This window comes from Marmota monax, unplaced genomic scaffold (assembly GCF_021218885.2).
Source record: "Marmota monax isolate L192 unplaced genomic scaffold, Marmota_monax_Labrador192_F-V1.1 WCK01_AAM20220418_F8-fsc00072, whole genome shotgun sequence".
NCBI classification, from domain to species: Eukaryota; Metazoa; Chordata; class Mammalia; order Rodentia; family Sciuridae; genus Marmota; species Marmota monax.
This window is the reverse complement of record NW_026692356.1, coordinates 4203992-4219302: the sequence shown is the minus strand read 5'-3', so window position 1 is coordinate 4219302 and position 15311 is coordinate 4203992. Positions and strand designations below refer to the sequence as shown.

The 15311-nt window shown below is 35.8% G+C and overlaps 1 protein-coding gene across 9 annotated transcripts in view; it reads right to left on the bottom strand.

The window, feature by feature from the left end:
• Usp6nl (USP6 N-terminal like) overlaps nt 1-15311 on the bottom strand; it is a 156608-nt gene that overhangs the window by 37693 nt on the left and 103604 nt on the right. For 8 of the 9 annotated variants that reach the window (XM_058578626.1, XM_058578627.1, XM_046442336.2 and 5 more), the window contains 2 exons: nt 11911-11991; nt 6517-6624 (listed from right to left, as the gene is read on the bottom strand). In XM_058578626.1, the coding sequence (XP_058434609.1) occupies nt 6517-6624; nt 11911-11949 (147 nt within the window). In that variant the 5' untranslated portion in view covers nt 11950-11991. Of the gene's footprint in view, nt 1-6516; nt 6625-10034; nt 10141-11910; nt 11992-15311 lie in introns of those variants that run through there. The other variant, XM_058578630.1, reaches the window with a different exon arrangement.

The following is a 15311-nucleotide window of genomic DNA, read 5'->3' as shown; positions in this document are numbered from 1 at the left end:
TTATTTTCCTTGGAACTAAGCACTGCCTTGCTTCTTGAGTTGCTTCATTTTCTATATACTTTTAGCCCATTCAATCCCAAATTCACTATAAATGGTACAAATCCCCTTAGGTGATGTTCCAAAGAACACATATGCCACTGACTTGTCTTCCTGAAGGCAAATCCCAAGTGGGCTGCTTGGCCTCAGGGTTGCTGCCCAGGTCAGACCTGGGGCTTCCCTCTGTTTTGTTTTGCCCTCATGTCTCCTGATTCCCGGCTCTCCCATTCTCACTCCCATCTTCACTTTTCTGGTCTATTCCCTTGCTCTGGAGGAACACATTCTCCAGCAGCTCCTGTGAAAGTGTGTGTAGAAACAAGAGGAAGTTTTGGAAACCCGGAATGTCTGATGAGTCTATCGTCTCAATTAACTGTTTGACTGCTTCAAAATCCTAAGTTGGAAAATATTTTTGCTCCAAAGGTACTGTTTCATTGTCTTCTGGTCTCACATTTTGCCAGGGGAATTCTTGTCCCTTTATATGCAAGTTCATTTTCCTCTCTGGAAGATGGTAAAGAGCTGCTCTCTCCTTGCTCTGAAATTTCCCCTTTTGCTACTTTTATCCACAGAGTTGGGCACTTGGTATATCTTTTCTTAGAAACTTATACATCTCTCAGCTCAAGAAACTGTCTTCAGTAATTCTTTTGTCAATTTACTCACTCTCCCGTCCCTCCTTCCCATTTTCTCTTTTCAGAACTCTGATTATTACAGTGTGGGATCTTCTAGGCTGTTATCTAATTTTCTTGTATGTTCTCTATTATTTCCCATCTATTTGCCTTTAAGTTTTATTCTCTGGAAAATTTCCTCAATTGGAATTTTCTATTGTTTTTCATTTCTCTTAAGTTTTTCATTTCCATTATTTTTTTTACACTCATAAGCTCTTTGTTGTTCTAAAATGTTCCTTTTTATAGCATCCTACACTTGTTTTATGGATGTAATATCTCCTTATTTTTCTGAAGATATTAAAAACAGTTTTCTTCTTGCTTTATCGTTTGCTTCTTACAAGTTTCTTTTTTCCATTTGCTTTCATTTGCCTTTCATGCTAGCCCCTTTCCTTAAATGAACATGCAGTACTTTGCTATCTGCTTTTATTTAAAGTGAGACACTTAAAAAAAGCTGTGGGGTTTCACAACAGTGTTCTTCACTGTAGAGTGATTTAGCCTAGGAGATGCACTGTGGTCCATGAAGTCAGGATCTTTGGGTTTATTTTCTTGTGCTGGCCACATTCCCCAAAGAAGGTTATTCCAACCTTGTCACGAAGACAAGCACCTGGATGCCATGTTTTAAGACCTGGGTTGAAGAAAAAGACTAGACTGCTCAAAATTCAGGATATTCTATTCCTTTGCTTTCATGAGCGCAGCCCACCCCAGCAATGTCTGTGTCCCAGCTGAAAGGACCTCTGCTCCATCCTCTCCCCAATAATAAAGTTCCAGTCCTGGGCCAGCGCTGGAAGGAAACCTGGAAGTTCTAACTGTTTCTGAAAAGACTATCCAGCACCTCTGTTTAGCCTCATCTGCACTTCCAGAGGTACCTACAGCCAGCAACTCCCAACCACCTTCTGAAGGTCTCAGCTATGGTGCATGGTGCTCCTCCACTTTCCCACTACAGCCCAAGATTTAGCTTTCTCAGGTTTATTAAATTTACTAAATGCCTGTCTGTACTCTGGTTTCCAAAAATTGGCAGCTGTTATTTCTTCTTCTATTTTCTTACATCTTGTGGATTTGCCTTTAAAAAACTCTGCTGTTGGGCTGGGGATGTGGCTCAAGCGGTAGCGCGGTCGCCTGGCATGTGTGTGGCCCGGGTTCGATCCTCAGCACCACATACAAACAAAGATGTTGTGTCCGCCGAAAACTAAAAAAAATAAATATTTAAAAAATTCTCTCTCTCTCTCAAAAAAAACAAAAAACAAAAAACAAACAAACAACAACAACAAAAAAACACTCTGCTGTCAATTTATTGGTATTTCAAAGGAAGGGGAATCTGAAATTATGAGTATGCTTCATTTCCCATGTTTAATCCAACAGAAGATTAAAATTTATATTAACATGTACTTATCTATGTTTAAATATAAATAAGCATCTATATACACATGCCATATTGATCCATTTACCACATACCGACAATACAGATTTCTGCTACATTTATATAAAAACATAGTTTAATTCCTGACTTAAAGTAGAATAGAGGCTATCTGGGTGTGTCTCAAATAATGTGTGTGTATGGTTAAGTGCTTCTGTGTTTTGAGGTAGGAACTAGAGAAGGGCAGCGTCTATATCTTTTTAAAACATGAAGAATGGGCTGCGGGTGTGGCTCCATGGTAGAGCACTTCTCTAGCATGATGAGGCCCTGGGCTGAGTCCCAGGCACCAGGAAACAGCAATTCAAAACTTGAAGAGTTCCCACAGAATGATCCTGAGTTCTGAAGACAGAAGAAGACATTTGTAGTACTGTATGAAAATCATACAACCACTGAAATATTATTGTTATTTCTAATAAAAGCTGATGAGATAATACAAAAATTTAGTTTAAAAATAATAATTTGTTCATATTTGATCTCAATATTTTACTTCTTTTTTTCTTTGAACCTCTATTTTATTTATATGTGGTGCTGAGAATCGAACTCAGCGCCTCACACATGCCAGGCAAGCACTCTATACCACTAAGCCGTAAAGTAACTCCAGCCCTTAATATTTTCTTTTGTTAAAAAGGTAATGGGCAGGGCTGGGGCTGTAGCTCAGTGGCAGAGTACTTGCCTAGCATGTGTGAGGCACTGGGTTTGATCCTCAGAACCACATAAAAATAAACAAACAAAACAAAAGCATTCTGGACATTGACAACTACAAAAAAAAAATTTTTTTTTTTAAAGTAATGGGCAAGTACAGAGGTTTCAATTATTGTTATAGGCCTCTTCATAAAAGATGAGACACGGAAACAAAGGAAGAAAATGTTTGACTAGACATTATAAAAAATGCCTTAAAATAAAATTTAGTTGGAAGGGAGAAGACCTAAACACATTTATAACAACAGCTTCTCTTGAGGACAAGATAATCCATCATAAAAAAGGTCTCATGACAGAAGCAAAGCCCAGTTAAGCTGGTAAAAAATAACAAGTCAGGAATGTTATTTATGTCCTAAAAGGTTTACAAACTAATGCACATAATACAGTAAACCAAGCACGTTTCTTACCTCCTGAAGAAAAGGAGGTTAACAGTTTTTACGTTTTCTCTGAGACTAGGTGGTTGAGATCCATGAATACTATAATAATACAAGAATAAACATTTTTCTTAAAAAAAAATGGGAGCTAATGAACCCATAAACCTACAACAGAAGTACAGTGGATGTACTAAGTACTGTACAGAAGTACAGTACTTGTACTTAGATGAAAAATTAGGAGTATGGCCAATCAGACTGAACCGAGCCAGGCTAAGGCTCACATGAGCTTGTTACCCACTTGTTACCATCTATAAAATGCATTACTAAACACAAGAGAGATAAATACAAATGAGATACGTACAAGTAAAACAAAAACAAAAACAAAACCAGAGGAAAAAGAGCATTGGCTCAGGAGCCAGAACAGTCTGGATTTTAAATCCTACCTCCTTGCTAACACTGGAGTAAAACGTTAATTAAGTTCAGTTTCCTCATTTGTAAATGTTGATGATAACAGTAAAACCTGTCTCTCGGTATTAATGGAAGAATTAAATACAGTAGTTCATATAGAGCACTTAGATAATATCCACGCATAAAAATACTTGAATACAGTCAGCTCTCCTCAAGGTAAAGGAGATAGTTATTTATAAAATACAGTAATATGAAATTTCAAACTAAAACCAGTCATATCCAAATCTGAGGGAAGGGATCAAAAAGGGTGTTTGCAATGTACCTTGAAATTCCACCCTATATTTCTTCCCTTTTGGAAATGAACTCCTCTCAGGCTCCTATTCTATGAAGACTTCCCGAACTGTAATGTGCCTTCTTTTACTCTTTCCTTTCAACCCAGGCAAGTTTTTTGTTTTACTACTTTTAGAGTATTTAGCATATCAATTAGTGCTAAACACTTCTATGCAATCATGTCTTCTCCAATAGAGAACACTTCCCTGACGCTGCACCTGTTTATGTTTGCGTGCTCTTCAGCACCTCAAAGTCTCATCCCAAGAAAGGATACACATGTCATCGAGCAAACTTAAAGGAATGAATGCTCATAATATGCCAGGCTCCAAATAATTTCACCCATCTCAGAAAAATTTTAGTAGATTTAAGATAAAGTAGTTTTACTCCTGGTAAAGTTCCAGTTCATGGGGGGATGTGTGAAGTGCAATGTATACCACTTTCGAGAAAGTAAGAATGAATCATCAGGAAAGGAAGACCTGGTTGTATAATGATGCGAGGGAAACCTCAAAGTAAAATTAATGTTTATGACAACAATGAAAATTATGAGCTTAAAAACAGTCAAGTCATTTCTGTTTATGCTATGGAAAGTTTTTATTAAATTATACCAGCCATTGGACAATTTTATTCTATGCAAAAAATGAAATAAAATATAACTGAGGGATGGGGTTGTAGCTCAGCGGTAGAGTGCTTGCCTAGCACCTGCAAGGCCCTGGGTTCGATCCTCAGCACCACATAAAAATAAATAAAATAAAGGTATTGTGTCCAACTACAACAAAAAATAAATACATATTTAAAAATATATATAACTGAAAACTAGAGTTCTATTATTAGCAGATACACTGGGTTAAAAAATGTTCCCTCAAAATTCATATCTATTCAGAACTTATAAATGTCGCCTTATCTGGAAAACATCTGAAGACAGCAAGTTAAGATGAAGTCATAATGGATTAGAGTGGACCTTAAATCCAATGACTAGTGTCTTCATCAGGACAGTCAGACACAGACACACAAAAGAAAGAAGATCAGATGACAAAGGAAGCACAGATGAAGTGACACTGCTGCAAGCCAGGGAACCCTAAGGACTGCGGCAAGGGAGGATTCTTCCCTGGAGCCTTGAGCACCTTAACTTCAGCTTTCCATCCTACAGAACTGTGAGAGAATGGATTTCTGTAGTTTTAAGCTACTCAGATAGTGGTACTTGGTGGTAGCCTGCCCTAGGAAATGAATACAGCATGTAAACAAAGAACCTGCTGCTTTTCTTAGTTAAATATTTACTGAGCACCTACTACATGCTAGGCACACTGTAGCAAGTGCTGGGGTTACGTTTTCTGTATGTTCTCTCAAACATATTTTATTTTGAACACTGGCTCTGAAACTATGACACTAAAAGCAAACACCTAGTCAACAGCCTGAAATTTGAAACTCTAAAATCTTGAGACATAAACCCAGCCTGTGTAAAGTCCAAACAGCTGAATTTTGCAAGTCTTTTATTCACATGAAATGAGTAACTCTTTAATTAGTATTTATTACTTTTTATCTTGATGAAATTCACTTTCATACATATATGAAAAAGAAAAGAAAAATATTGAAAGAGCACCAAAGTGCTTCTTATAATTGACTTTGGAGTAAAAGTAAGCTACATATAATTTTTTTCCATTTATTCAATTTTAATTTATATTTAAAAGCATCATATAGTTATTTACATTATTTTCCAAGGAACATATTTCAAAATCTATGCATCTAAGATTCTTCAGTGTAAATACCTCACTCCCTTTCAAAGGTTAATAGATTAAAACTTGGGCTTAGAAAGGGTATAACTCAGATGATAAGAAGGCAAATTTAATGCACTGTCTAGTTTACAAAAGATTGACCACACAGTCAAAAGTTTAACTTTTTATTAATAAATAATATTCCTGGGGACAAATTCTCTCAATCTTATAAAAAAAAATCAGACACAGGCAGTTATTAGATAAACTGAATTCTGCTGTTATTTTCTCATAAATTCTAAAAATGATACTGCAAATCTCTTTATTGATACTATAATCAGGAGTTAGTCTATTTTCCTACAAAAATATCCCAACATTGATGGATCATTTGAAATACTGTGATAATTTATATATTTGAAAAGCAAAGCATGTGATACTCATTGACTGATATTGATCATATTTTTACTAAAGTATTTGTTTGAAATTTGACTAAATTACAATCAATAAAACAAATAACAGGCCTCCAAAATCCAACGTAATATAATTTTAATATCATTTCAAGTAATGATACAAGTATCTTCTATCACTATGACAGCTTAAAAATATTATTTTACTTTTTTTATTATTAGTTGTTCAAAACATTACAAAGCTCTTGACATATCATATTTCATACATTTGATTCAAGTGGATTATGAACTCCCATTTTTACCCTTTATACAGATTGCAGAATCACATCGGTTACACATCCACTTTTTTACATACTGCCATACTAGTGTATGTTGTATTCTGCTGCCCTTCCTATCCTCTACTATCCCCCCTCCCCTCCCCTCCCCTCCCGTATTATTTTACTTTTAACTTTCAAAGTAACCATTAGTTTAGGTACTTACACTATAAAGGTCTTTTGTTTCTTCTTTCATTTTAGGGATCTCCAGAAGTAGAGCCCAGACTTCACCTCGGAGCTGGAGTGGGATTCCTTTGTAAATTCTCCTATGAAACTTATTAAAAGAAAAAGAAACTAGAAGTTTCAAACGGACAAAAAATTAGAATAGTCCCTTCAATCAATCCAGGTTATGTTTGTCTTTTATTTTCAGAGTATCCATGTCAATTAATTAATATATTTTAATCAGTTGATAGATTTAAATTGTCAACTCCCTTTTTTAGATCTTAAAAGGGAGACACAGACACAGAAGGAAAAAATAAACAAGAAAGCATCAAGAATGCTCAGTATATTACATTAGTATGTTCATACTATTATCAAAGTGTCCTTTAAAAGGCACAAAAGCATAGTCAATGCTCTCTGGTAAGCCAGGAACATGTTACTGACATTCCCTGTTACACACTTTGATCCCTTCTCCCCATTCACCTGGAAAGTGCTCCAAATAGCAAAAAGGCTGCCTTGTGCTAAACGTGTCCTCACAGTGTACAGAGAACACTGTGTAACCCCTAATCTCTTTGCTACCACCTTCTCTCTGGGGCCTCTAGAACAAATCAAACTCCTTGCCATCTACCTCATACCTCACTTAGTTCTCTCTCTTTCTTCCCCCCACCCCCACCCACCCCCCACACTCCCTTTCTTCCCTCCTTTCTCTTTTCACTTATTGATATTTCTTCAGGAAAACCTTTAACATTGAACCTATCTGATTAGACAAATATAGTGAAAAAAACCCCAACAATGAAAACATGTCTTTTTAATGAAATTAGACAGTACTCATCAGTATCATTAACTCTTTGGGTCCTTGAAAAGTACACGATTGCCCTAAGAATCTTAAAATTCAGTATTCTTCTCTACCTTCTGGTAATGACATTTCCCCCTCAAGTCTAATTATCAAAATAACATGCAAAGTTCTATGGCCATTACAATGTGGTCATTCATGCCTGATACAGTGGCTCTCATCCTAAGACTATACTAGAGACAACGGAGGAAGGAAAGAATTAATTCTATGTATGAGAATTGGGAAAGATTTCCTTTAGAGAAAATGACAAAGATACATATAAATGTGCCTGAAATGGGAAATGAAGTTGGGAACAGGGGAGAAGATAATGATGAATCAAATGGTGACTTTAATATTTATAACAATAATTATTCTAACATTTTCTGGCTGTCTATTGTAAGCCCAGATTATGCTTTGTTTCTAAGTAAATTTTGTCCTTATAGTATGTTTCTAAAGAAGTTGGTATTATTATCATAACCATTTTACAAATAAGAAAACTAAGATGTGGAAAAGTTACTAGCTCAAAGTAAACTGTATCATAAGAATTCAAATTCAGTAAGTCTGACTACAGAACCCAGTCACAACAACTAAAATACAGAACCTCTACATACTGGATTTTAACAATAACTTAATACTTCAATTTGAAAGGTACCACTTTTAAAATTCTTTTACAAATTTGTGGATTTCATACACAAAATCTTTTTTTAAAAAAAAAAAGTTGCCTGAAATTTGCCTTTCATTTCTACTATATTTGTTCATTTGCCCCCAGAATTAAGCAGTCCACTTTAGTCGTGCCAATGTTTAAAATCTACCAACTTTGAAAAAAAAAAAAAAAAAGATTCTATTAAATGACTGTTTTCAATGCCTTGTTTTTAAACTTAGTGCCCTCAAAACAATGTGTTAATCCATATCACTTTGCCTTCCAGTGAGTAAACTTTACAGCCCAGAAAGCCTGGCTCTATTTTGTGGAATTTTCAGAACTTCAAGTACATATCATGAAACAGAAGTGCACTGTGCACTGCTGATGTTCTGTAGTGCCTCCCCATTTCCTCAGCTCCCCTGTCTCTGCCTTCCAATGGCATCAGTCTCCCAAATCTGGACATGAAACCACTGAGCCATACATAGGGCCCTACTAACTGTGTTCTATTTCCTTCTGACCTTTTACTGACAAACCAAAAGGAAAGGCTAGCGTACTAGGTGGAACCACTAAGTGAGCTGCAGTCTGGATGTTGCTAACAAGTCAAGTGACCTTGGAGAATTTATTTTTAAACAATGGATCTATTTTCTGGTCAGTAAAATAAGATGTTGGCTAACAAGGTCTCAAAGAGACATTCAGTTATCTGACCAAAAAAGAAAGATGTGTATCTGTTGTAGGTACATTGCTGTGACAGAACTTAGACATAATGATGTCATGGCCACTTAAACTATAATGGTCTTTACTTAGCAGAAATAACTTCATTTAATAGACTATATTTTTAAAATACAATACCACTGTCCACAGGGAGGTAGCTTCTGTGAGAACACACATCCTAATGGAAATTTTTAAAATTAAAACTCCAAATCTCTCTACCACAGCTGTATTTTTATTTCAAAATATTTTTAGAACTTCTCTGTATTATTGCTATGAAAGTAAGGAATTTGTGGAGAGAAAACATACTTTCTTCCATTGGAAGAGATGAAAAAAAATATATGCCACTTTTTATTTCAATGCAATTTAAAACAAGTATGAATTGAAAGCAGTAATTCTTTTAGAAGGTACAATCTGCTTCACACTAAATTGGACCATATATGTCATCAAATGATGCTAACATTATAGTTATGGGAAAGTGCCTTAAAATTATACATCAAAGAAATACTTCTGTTAAAATCTCTTTTAATGGAAACTGCATTAGCCAGAGTTGCTGACAGAATAATAGCCTAGTAGAATTGCTCATTTTTACAGAGACTTACATATTTTCATAGATATATGTACACTAGAAGAGAACATAAAGCCATATAATTCTACAAACATTTTATTAGACTGAATGTGAGATGAAAGTGGAAGTACAACGCATGGAAATTTATCCTGTAATTGCCAATTGAGCAATCTTTCCATGAAGACATAAGGTAAAGTAGTTGTCAACTCTGGGCTAATCTGAAAGACAGCATACTATTAAACAAGAGCACAGGTATTGTACCTAATTGTCCACTTTGAACTGATTTCTCTTAAAAATACCCTGAGTTCCAAACCCAATGCCAAAGTTAAAATCAACAACCCAAAATGAATTCACTCTTGAGTAAAATAATAGAAGAGTCCAACTGACTTTAAAATAAAAATATTTAGGTTTCTCAAAAAGAAAAATAATATTAGCCCTGTGAGATACCTGTTCCAAAAAGATCTGCATGGTTAAATAAAGTTTCACATAATTTAAGTCGCTCTAAAAAATTAACTGCATTATAATATCAAAGATTAAGGAGTCTTTTAGCAAACACACCTAGCTTAACTTTGGCTCTGATTTCCCCAACTCTAAGCAGAGAGCCCTTTTCTTATTTAATAAACAACACTTGCAGACTATGCACTGTCAGGCACTACTAGTCTATGTGCTTATTTACTAAATTAATTTACTTAATCCTCACAACAACTATATGAGATAGGTACAATTATTATTCCCATGTTACAGATGAATACACTACAGCAGAAAATGGTTAAATACCTTCCCCAAGGTCATGAAGCTGGTAAGTGGCAGAGCTAGAGTTTGAACCAGGATGGGATGACTCCAACTCCTCTTCACCTTGAGGTACACTGCTTCTATGTAATACCTGTTAGAACCCAGGGAACTGATGCTGTGGAATTCTTGCTGGAAAATGCTGATATATAATAATTTAAATCTATACAAAAAGAGAGTGTGTGTGTGTGTGTGTGGGGGGGTGATTATATAGAAAAAAAAGTGTGAGGAAATAAAAAATCCTAACAGTTAACTCAGTTGTGTTTTTACTATAAGACTCCAGAAGATTTCTTATTCTTCCTTTAAAAAATTTTTATTGTCTAACCCTCCTTCAAAAAACTATTATCAGGGGGCCGGGGATGTGGCTCGAGCGGTAGTGCGCTCGCCTGGCACACGCGGGGCACTGGGTTCAATTCTCAGCACCACATAAAAATAAAATAAAGATGTTGTGTCCACTGAAAACTAAAAAGTAAATATTAAAAAAATTCTCTCTCTCTCTCTCTCTTAAAAAAAAACCCTACTATCAGTATTAACACTTACTACATGCTTCCTACAGCAATGTAGGAAGCAATGCTATGTGCTTCCCATTAAATCTTCATCCTTTTGAAATGAGTACTACTATCTCCATTTCACAGATGAAGAAATTGAGGCTTAGATGACAGTGGTTTACAAAGCATATACTATGAGGTCCAAACTATTTTCAGAATATGATTAAAACCAAACTTTCCATTTTCACTGTACTGACTTTTGCACTGAAGGCAGAAAAGCAAGGGAGAGAAAACCACCATACCTCAGCACAAATCAGGGCAGCAACAGTGCTGTGCTAGGAACTACTGTGTTCTTCTCTCAGTTAAAAAAAAAAAAAATCAGTTTCACTTAAAGATACCCTTGATGAAGTAGTAAAAATGTGACTGAATTTTGAATTCATGTCTTACTGACATGCCAAGTGACAAAGTGGGAAATGTATATGGCGTTTTTGCTGCATACATCGTTACCTAAGGAAAAAGCAGTTGTGAAACTGCTTATGTAACAATTTGAACCTACTTCTTTTTATCTTACAACACCATTATTACTTGAAAAAACAAGTGACTAACCATAACTATATGGTTGTTCAGATTTGATGTAGTATTTTGCAGACATTTTCTCAAAGTAAGTGAGACTGACACTTGAAGGAAATTAACTAACACTGTCTTGTTGTTTCACTGATCACATATGACCTTTCAAGTAAAAATTAGAACTCTGAAAAACTTCTACCATCAAGAACTTGGCACCTTCCCACTATTTAAAGACTCTTCCGACAAGACTGGTAGTGATATTAAAAGATGTGTGTGTGTGTGTGTGTGTGTGTGTGTGTGTGTTTCTTTAATTGGTTTAAAATTTGGCACAAATTCAATGCAGAGCAAAAAGATTTAAGGGGAGGTTTGCTAGAAGCTTTTGGAAGAGGAGACTGCTGCTGCATCAAAGAAAATATTCTGAGGTTAGCCCTGAGCAGTGTGACATGGGGATATGAAGCAACTGCTGCTGTGATTCTGACCTCAAAGGGAAGCCAACCTCAAGAGGAAGCAGACACTGCAGAAGGCAGAGAGGAGATGGAAGAAGCCAAGTCATTGGAACCATAATTGAGCAACTGAAATCACTCCTAAAACCCACCCAACACAGCCTCTTAACTGGTGAAACCAATCTTGAGTTGGGTATTGTGTTACTTACAACAAAGAGACTGCTAAGATAAGGCATTCTATCAAATTAAATGAAATTTTCAAAAATGAATATGAATATAACACTTAAAATTGAAGAAAAGTTCTTATTGTGAAATCTACATTGAATACATACAGTTTCACATGGAAATAACATTATTTAAAATTACCTTTTCAGTGTTCTTGTATTTTTCCCATCCTTTTAGCATTTTCAGCCATTTGGTAGTTCTTTCAATTTCCAGGTTCTTTTGCTAAAATAAAGTTGAAATTCATTGTAAATTCATTGTTACTCTTTGTTGGAGTTTTTTTGTTTTGTTTCTGCTTACAAATTACAAAAAGAAAATGCTACAAAAAAAAGTATTGCTAAAAAATGTTGTACTCTATTAGATAGCAAATATCCTATCTTAATTTGGCCTAAGTTATAAGTTGGATAATATCCAAGTTGTATCAGTAGTATTCTGTGGCTAAAGAGTAAAAAGGAATGCTCCAAGACAAGGAATGAAACTGCTTATATTTTCCAACACTTTAAGGCTAATCACATAAGGCTAGTTTTTTTTTTTTTTTAAAGAAAATTTTAAAATATCTTTCCTGAGGTCATGAAATCACAGCTTCCATATCTAATTCCCTTATTTCTCATTCTACCATATTCTAGCATATTAATGTTTTCAATTGATTTTTTAAGGAACTGGCTATTTATTCATTTACTTACTTTTAGTGTGATTAATTTATAAATAGCACTAGGCTAGAGAAAAATTATACAAATCAGTCACAGTTGCTGCCCTATGGGGGATTCACCTCACACTAGAGGGAACGGACAAGGAAAGACACAGTGCTCTGACAGGTGCTCTGATATAGAGGCAGGGAGGGTAACAGCAAGGTCACACAGAAGGAGCACTCAAATTCATCCAGAGGGTGTCAGAGAAAATGAGCCATACATGAATAACTGAATGACTGGGATTTTTAGGAAGTGCAATACAGGAAAAGAATATTCTAGGCAGATGGGGAAATGTGTATTCCCAAGCTGATTCAGCACCCTAGGGATTAGTCCCAAAAGGCTTAAAGAAAGGAAATATCAGGAGATAAGGCTTCCAAAGTAGGTAAGGGTCTTGTGTATGTCACATGAAATTGAAATCAGAGATGAAGTGGGGAATGGACAGGTGAGACAGAAAATGCTTGCTCCTCACTTCTTTGGTTTCCAGAAGAAAGATTTTTTTCCCCCTAAAAACTCAGGCCTGAGAGAGTATTAAGTTGTACGAATAAAAAGCAATGGAAAGAGAAGAGTACACAGGAAAGGGAATAGTTGTGAGGATGCATCTTATGTTCAAGGTGGATGCTCTTTACAATCCACTAAAGTGGGTGTGGTCATCTCCATTTCATGATAAAGAAACTGAGGCACAAAGGGATTAAGGAACAGGCCTCATTAAGGATAGAAGAGGAGTTCAGAGCCAGGCATCTTGGCTTGAGGACCTGCACTCTTAGGGGCCACATCTCCTACCTCTGGTTTCTATTCTTCTCTGGTGTACCGAGGCAATTGCAGCTCCTGGAAAAAGATAACGACTCCTTTCTGACTAGCTTCAATCCAGCCTCAAACAAGGAGGCACTATATGTTGGCAGATGGCATAAACCCACTGCCAATATTTTTAGATCTAAAAGAGCCCCAGAGAAAATTCTGAATTTAGGAAGTTCTCACCAATGAGAATATTTACATTATTTTTAGCTTTATTCTTAAAACTCAATTACTTTTTTTTAACCCCCTGGTGGCGCTGGGGATCGAACTGAGGGCCTTGCACATGCTAGGCAAGCATTCTACCACCAAATTACACTCCCAGTTCCACTTTTTAACTCTTTTACATTCACTTATGAATTTTTTCATAATAAAATAGAGCTTGTGAGCAAAAGATAGTCTGTTAGAATTTTCATTTTTCAAAAGGTTAAGCATAGTCTTTATTATATTATTAGTGATAAAATGTTACAGATGGTTCCAAAAATATGTTTAATTTTAAAACTCAGTGGGGCACTGAAATCTAATTAATGTTTCTGCTAAATGTGACTTCAGAGATGGCCAAGCTGTGAAAAACTGAGATTGGTCTAAGTTGCCATTTGGTATTTTTTTGTTCTTCTACACTTCCTCTCCTGACGTCTTCAAAGCATAATCCCTTTTCCCACCAACTGAAAAACACCAAGTAATTTAAGCCAACCCAAGAGTATAATAACATATACTTTGCCAGGAACAACCCTGCTGAGTTCTAGCAGATCTCTTACTATCTTTCATTTTTATTACTATGAATTATCAACAAATCATTTTAGGATGTAGTCATTCTTTTTTTAAAGACACACTTTTGTATTCTAATGTTTATCATATATATATAGATATATAGATAGATAGATTATTTTAAATGTTATACAAGGACAAAATAGACACTTTAATTTTTAAGAATCATTAAATATGCTTTTCTTTCCTGACATCAGGAAAGGGAGGGAGGGAGGGAGGGAGGGAGGGAAGGAAGGAAGGAAGGAAGGAAGGAAGGAAGGAAGGAAGGAAGGAAGGAAGGGAGAAAGTAAGTTAGTTAGTTATACCTTGGAGAAGCTCCCAGGTTGTAGAATTTTAAAATTATGTATCAGTAGATCAATCAAGTTTAAATGTTAAACTCCATAATTCTGTCAGTTCAGTTATACCAGACTTAAATGCACACACAAGTCTTTCCCCTCCTACTCATGAATCTGTAATTTATGGATAAAATATACTTTTTCACCAATACATGCTAAAGCTAATTATTCTAAATAATTATTTTGAAGTGTGAAATAATTGAAAATGTATGTGACAAATGTGAACTTACATGCTCTAGAAAAACAGGCTAAGAAACATCAACTTGCCATAGACTCATCAACAACACAGAGATGAAACTAGAATATGACAGCATATCAGAACTTTCACCCAGAAGTTCAACAGATATTTTTTTTTTTTTAAAGAGAGTGTGTGAGAGAGAGAGAGAAAGAATTTTTTTTAGTATTTATTTTTTAGTTTTCGGTGGACACAACATCTTTGTTTGTATGTGGTGCTGAGGACCGAACCTGAGCCACACGCATGCCAGGCGAGCACACTACCGCTTGAGCCACATCCCCAGCCCATCAACAGATATTTTAAACTCAACATATCCAAAAAGATTTCCCCAGACATTTTGCCATTACCCTCTGTTTCCTGACATGAATTAATAATATCTCTAAGTACCATGTCAATCAAATTGGAATCTCAAAGTTGTTTTGAGTTTCCCATACCCAAATGATACTTTGCTGGTCCCACCTGTCTCCTTTCCATCCTGTCCTATGCCCTCATACAAGTAATCATAGCTCTGGGAAGAATACAATAGCTCCTTACTGACATTCCTGTCTTCAGTTCAGCCTCCACACTGCTACCACAACTTTTAAACGTGTCTACTTTAAAATCTTTCAAACGCAACTCATAAACCACAAATAAAGTTCAAAATCAACACAGCATACCCGATGGCCCTTAACAATAAGGCCTGACTGACCTTCCAGATTCACTTGGCAGCTACTGTTATGATCTGGCTAT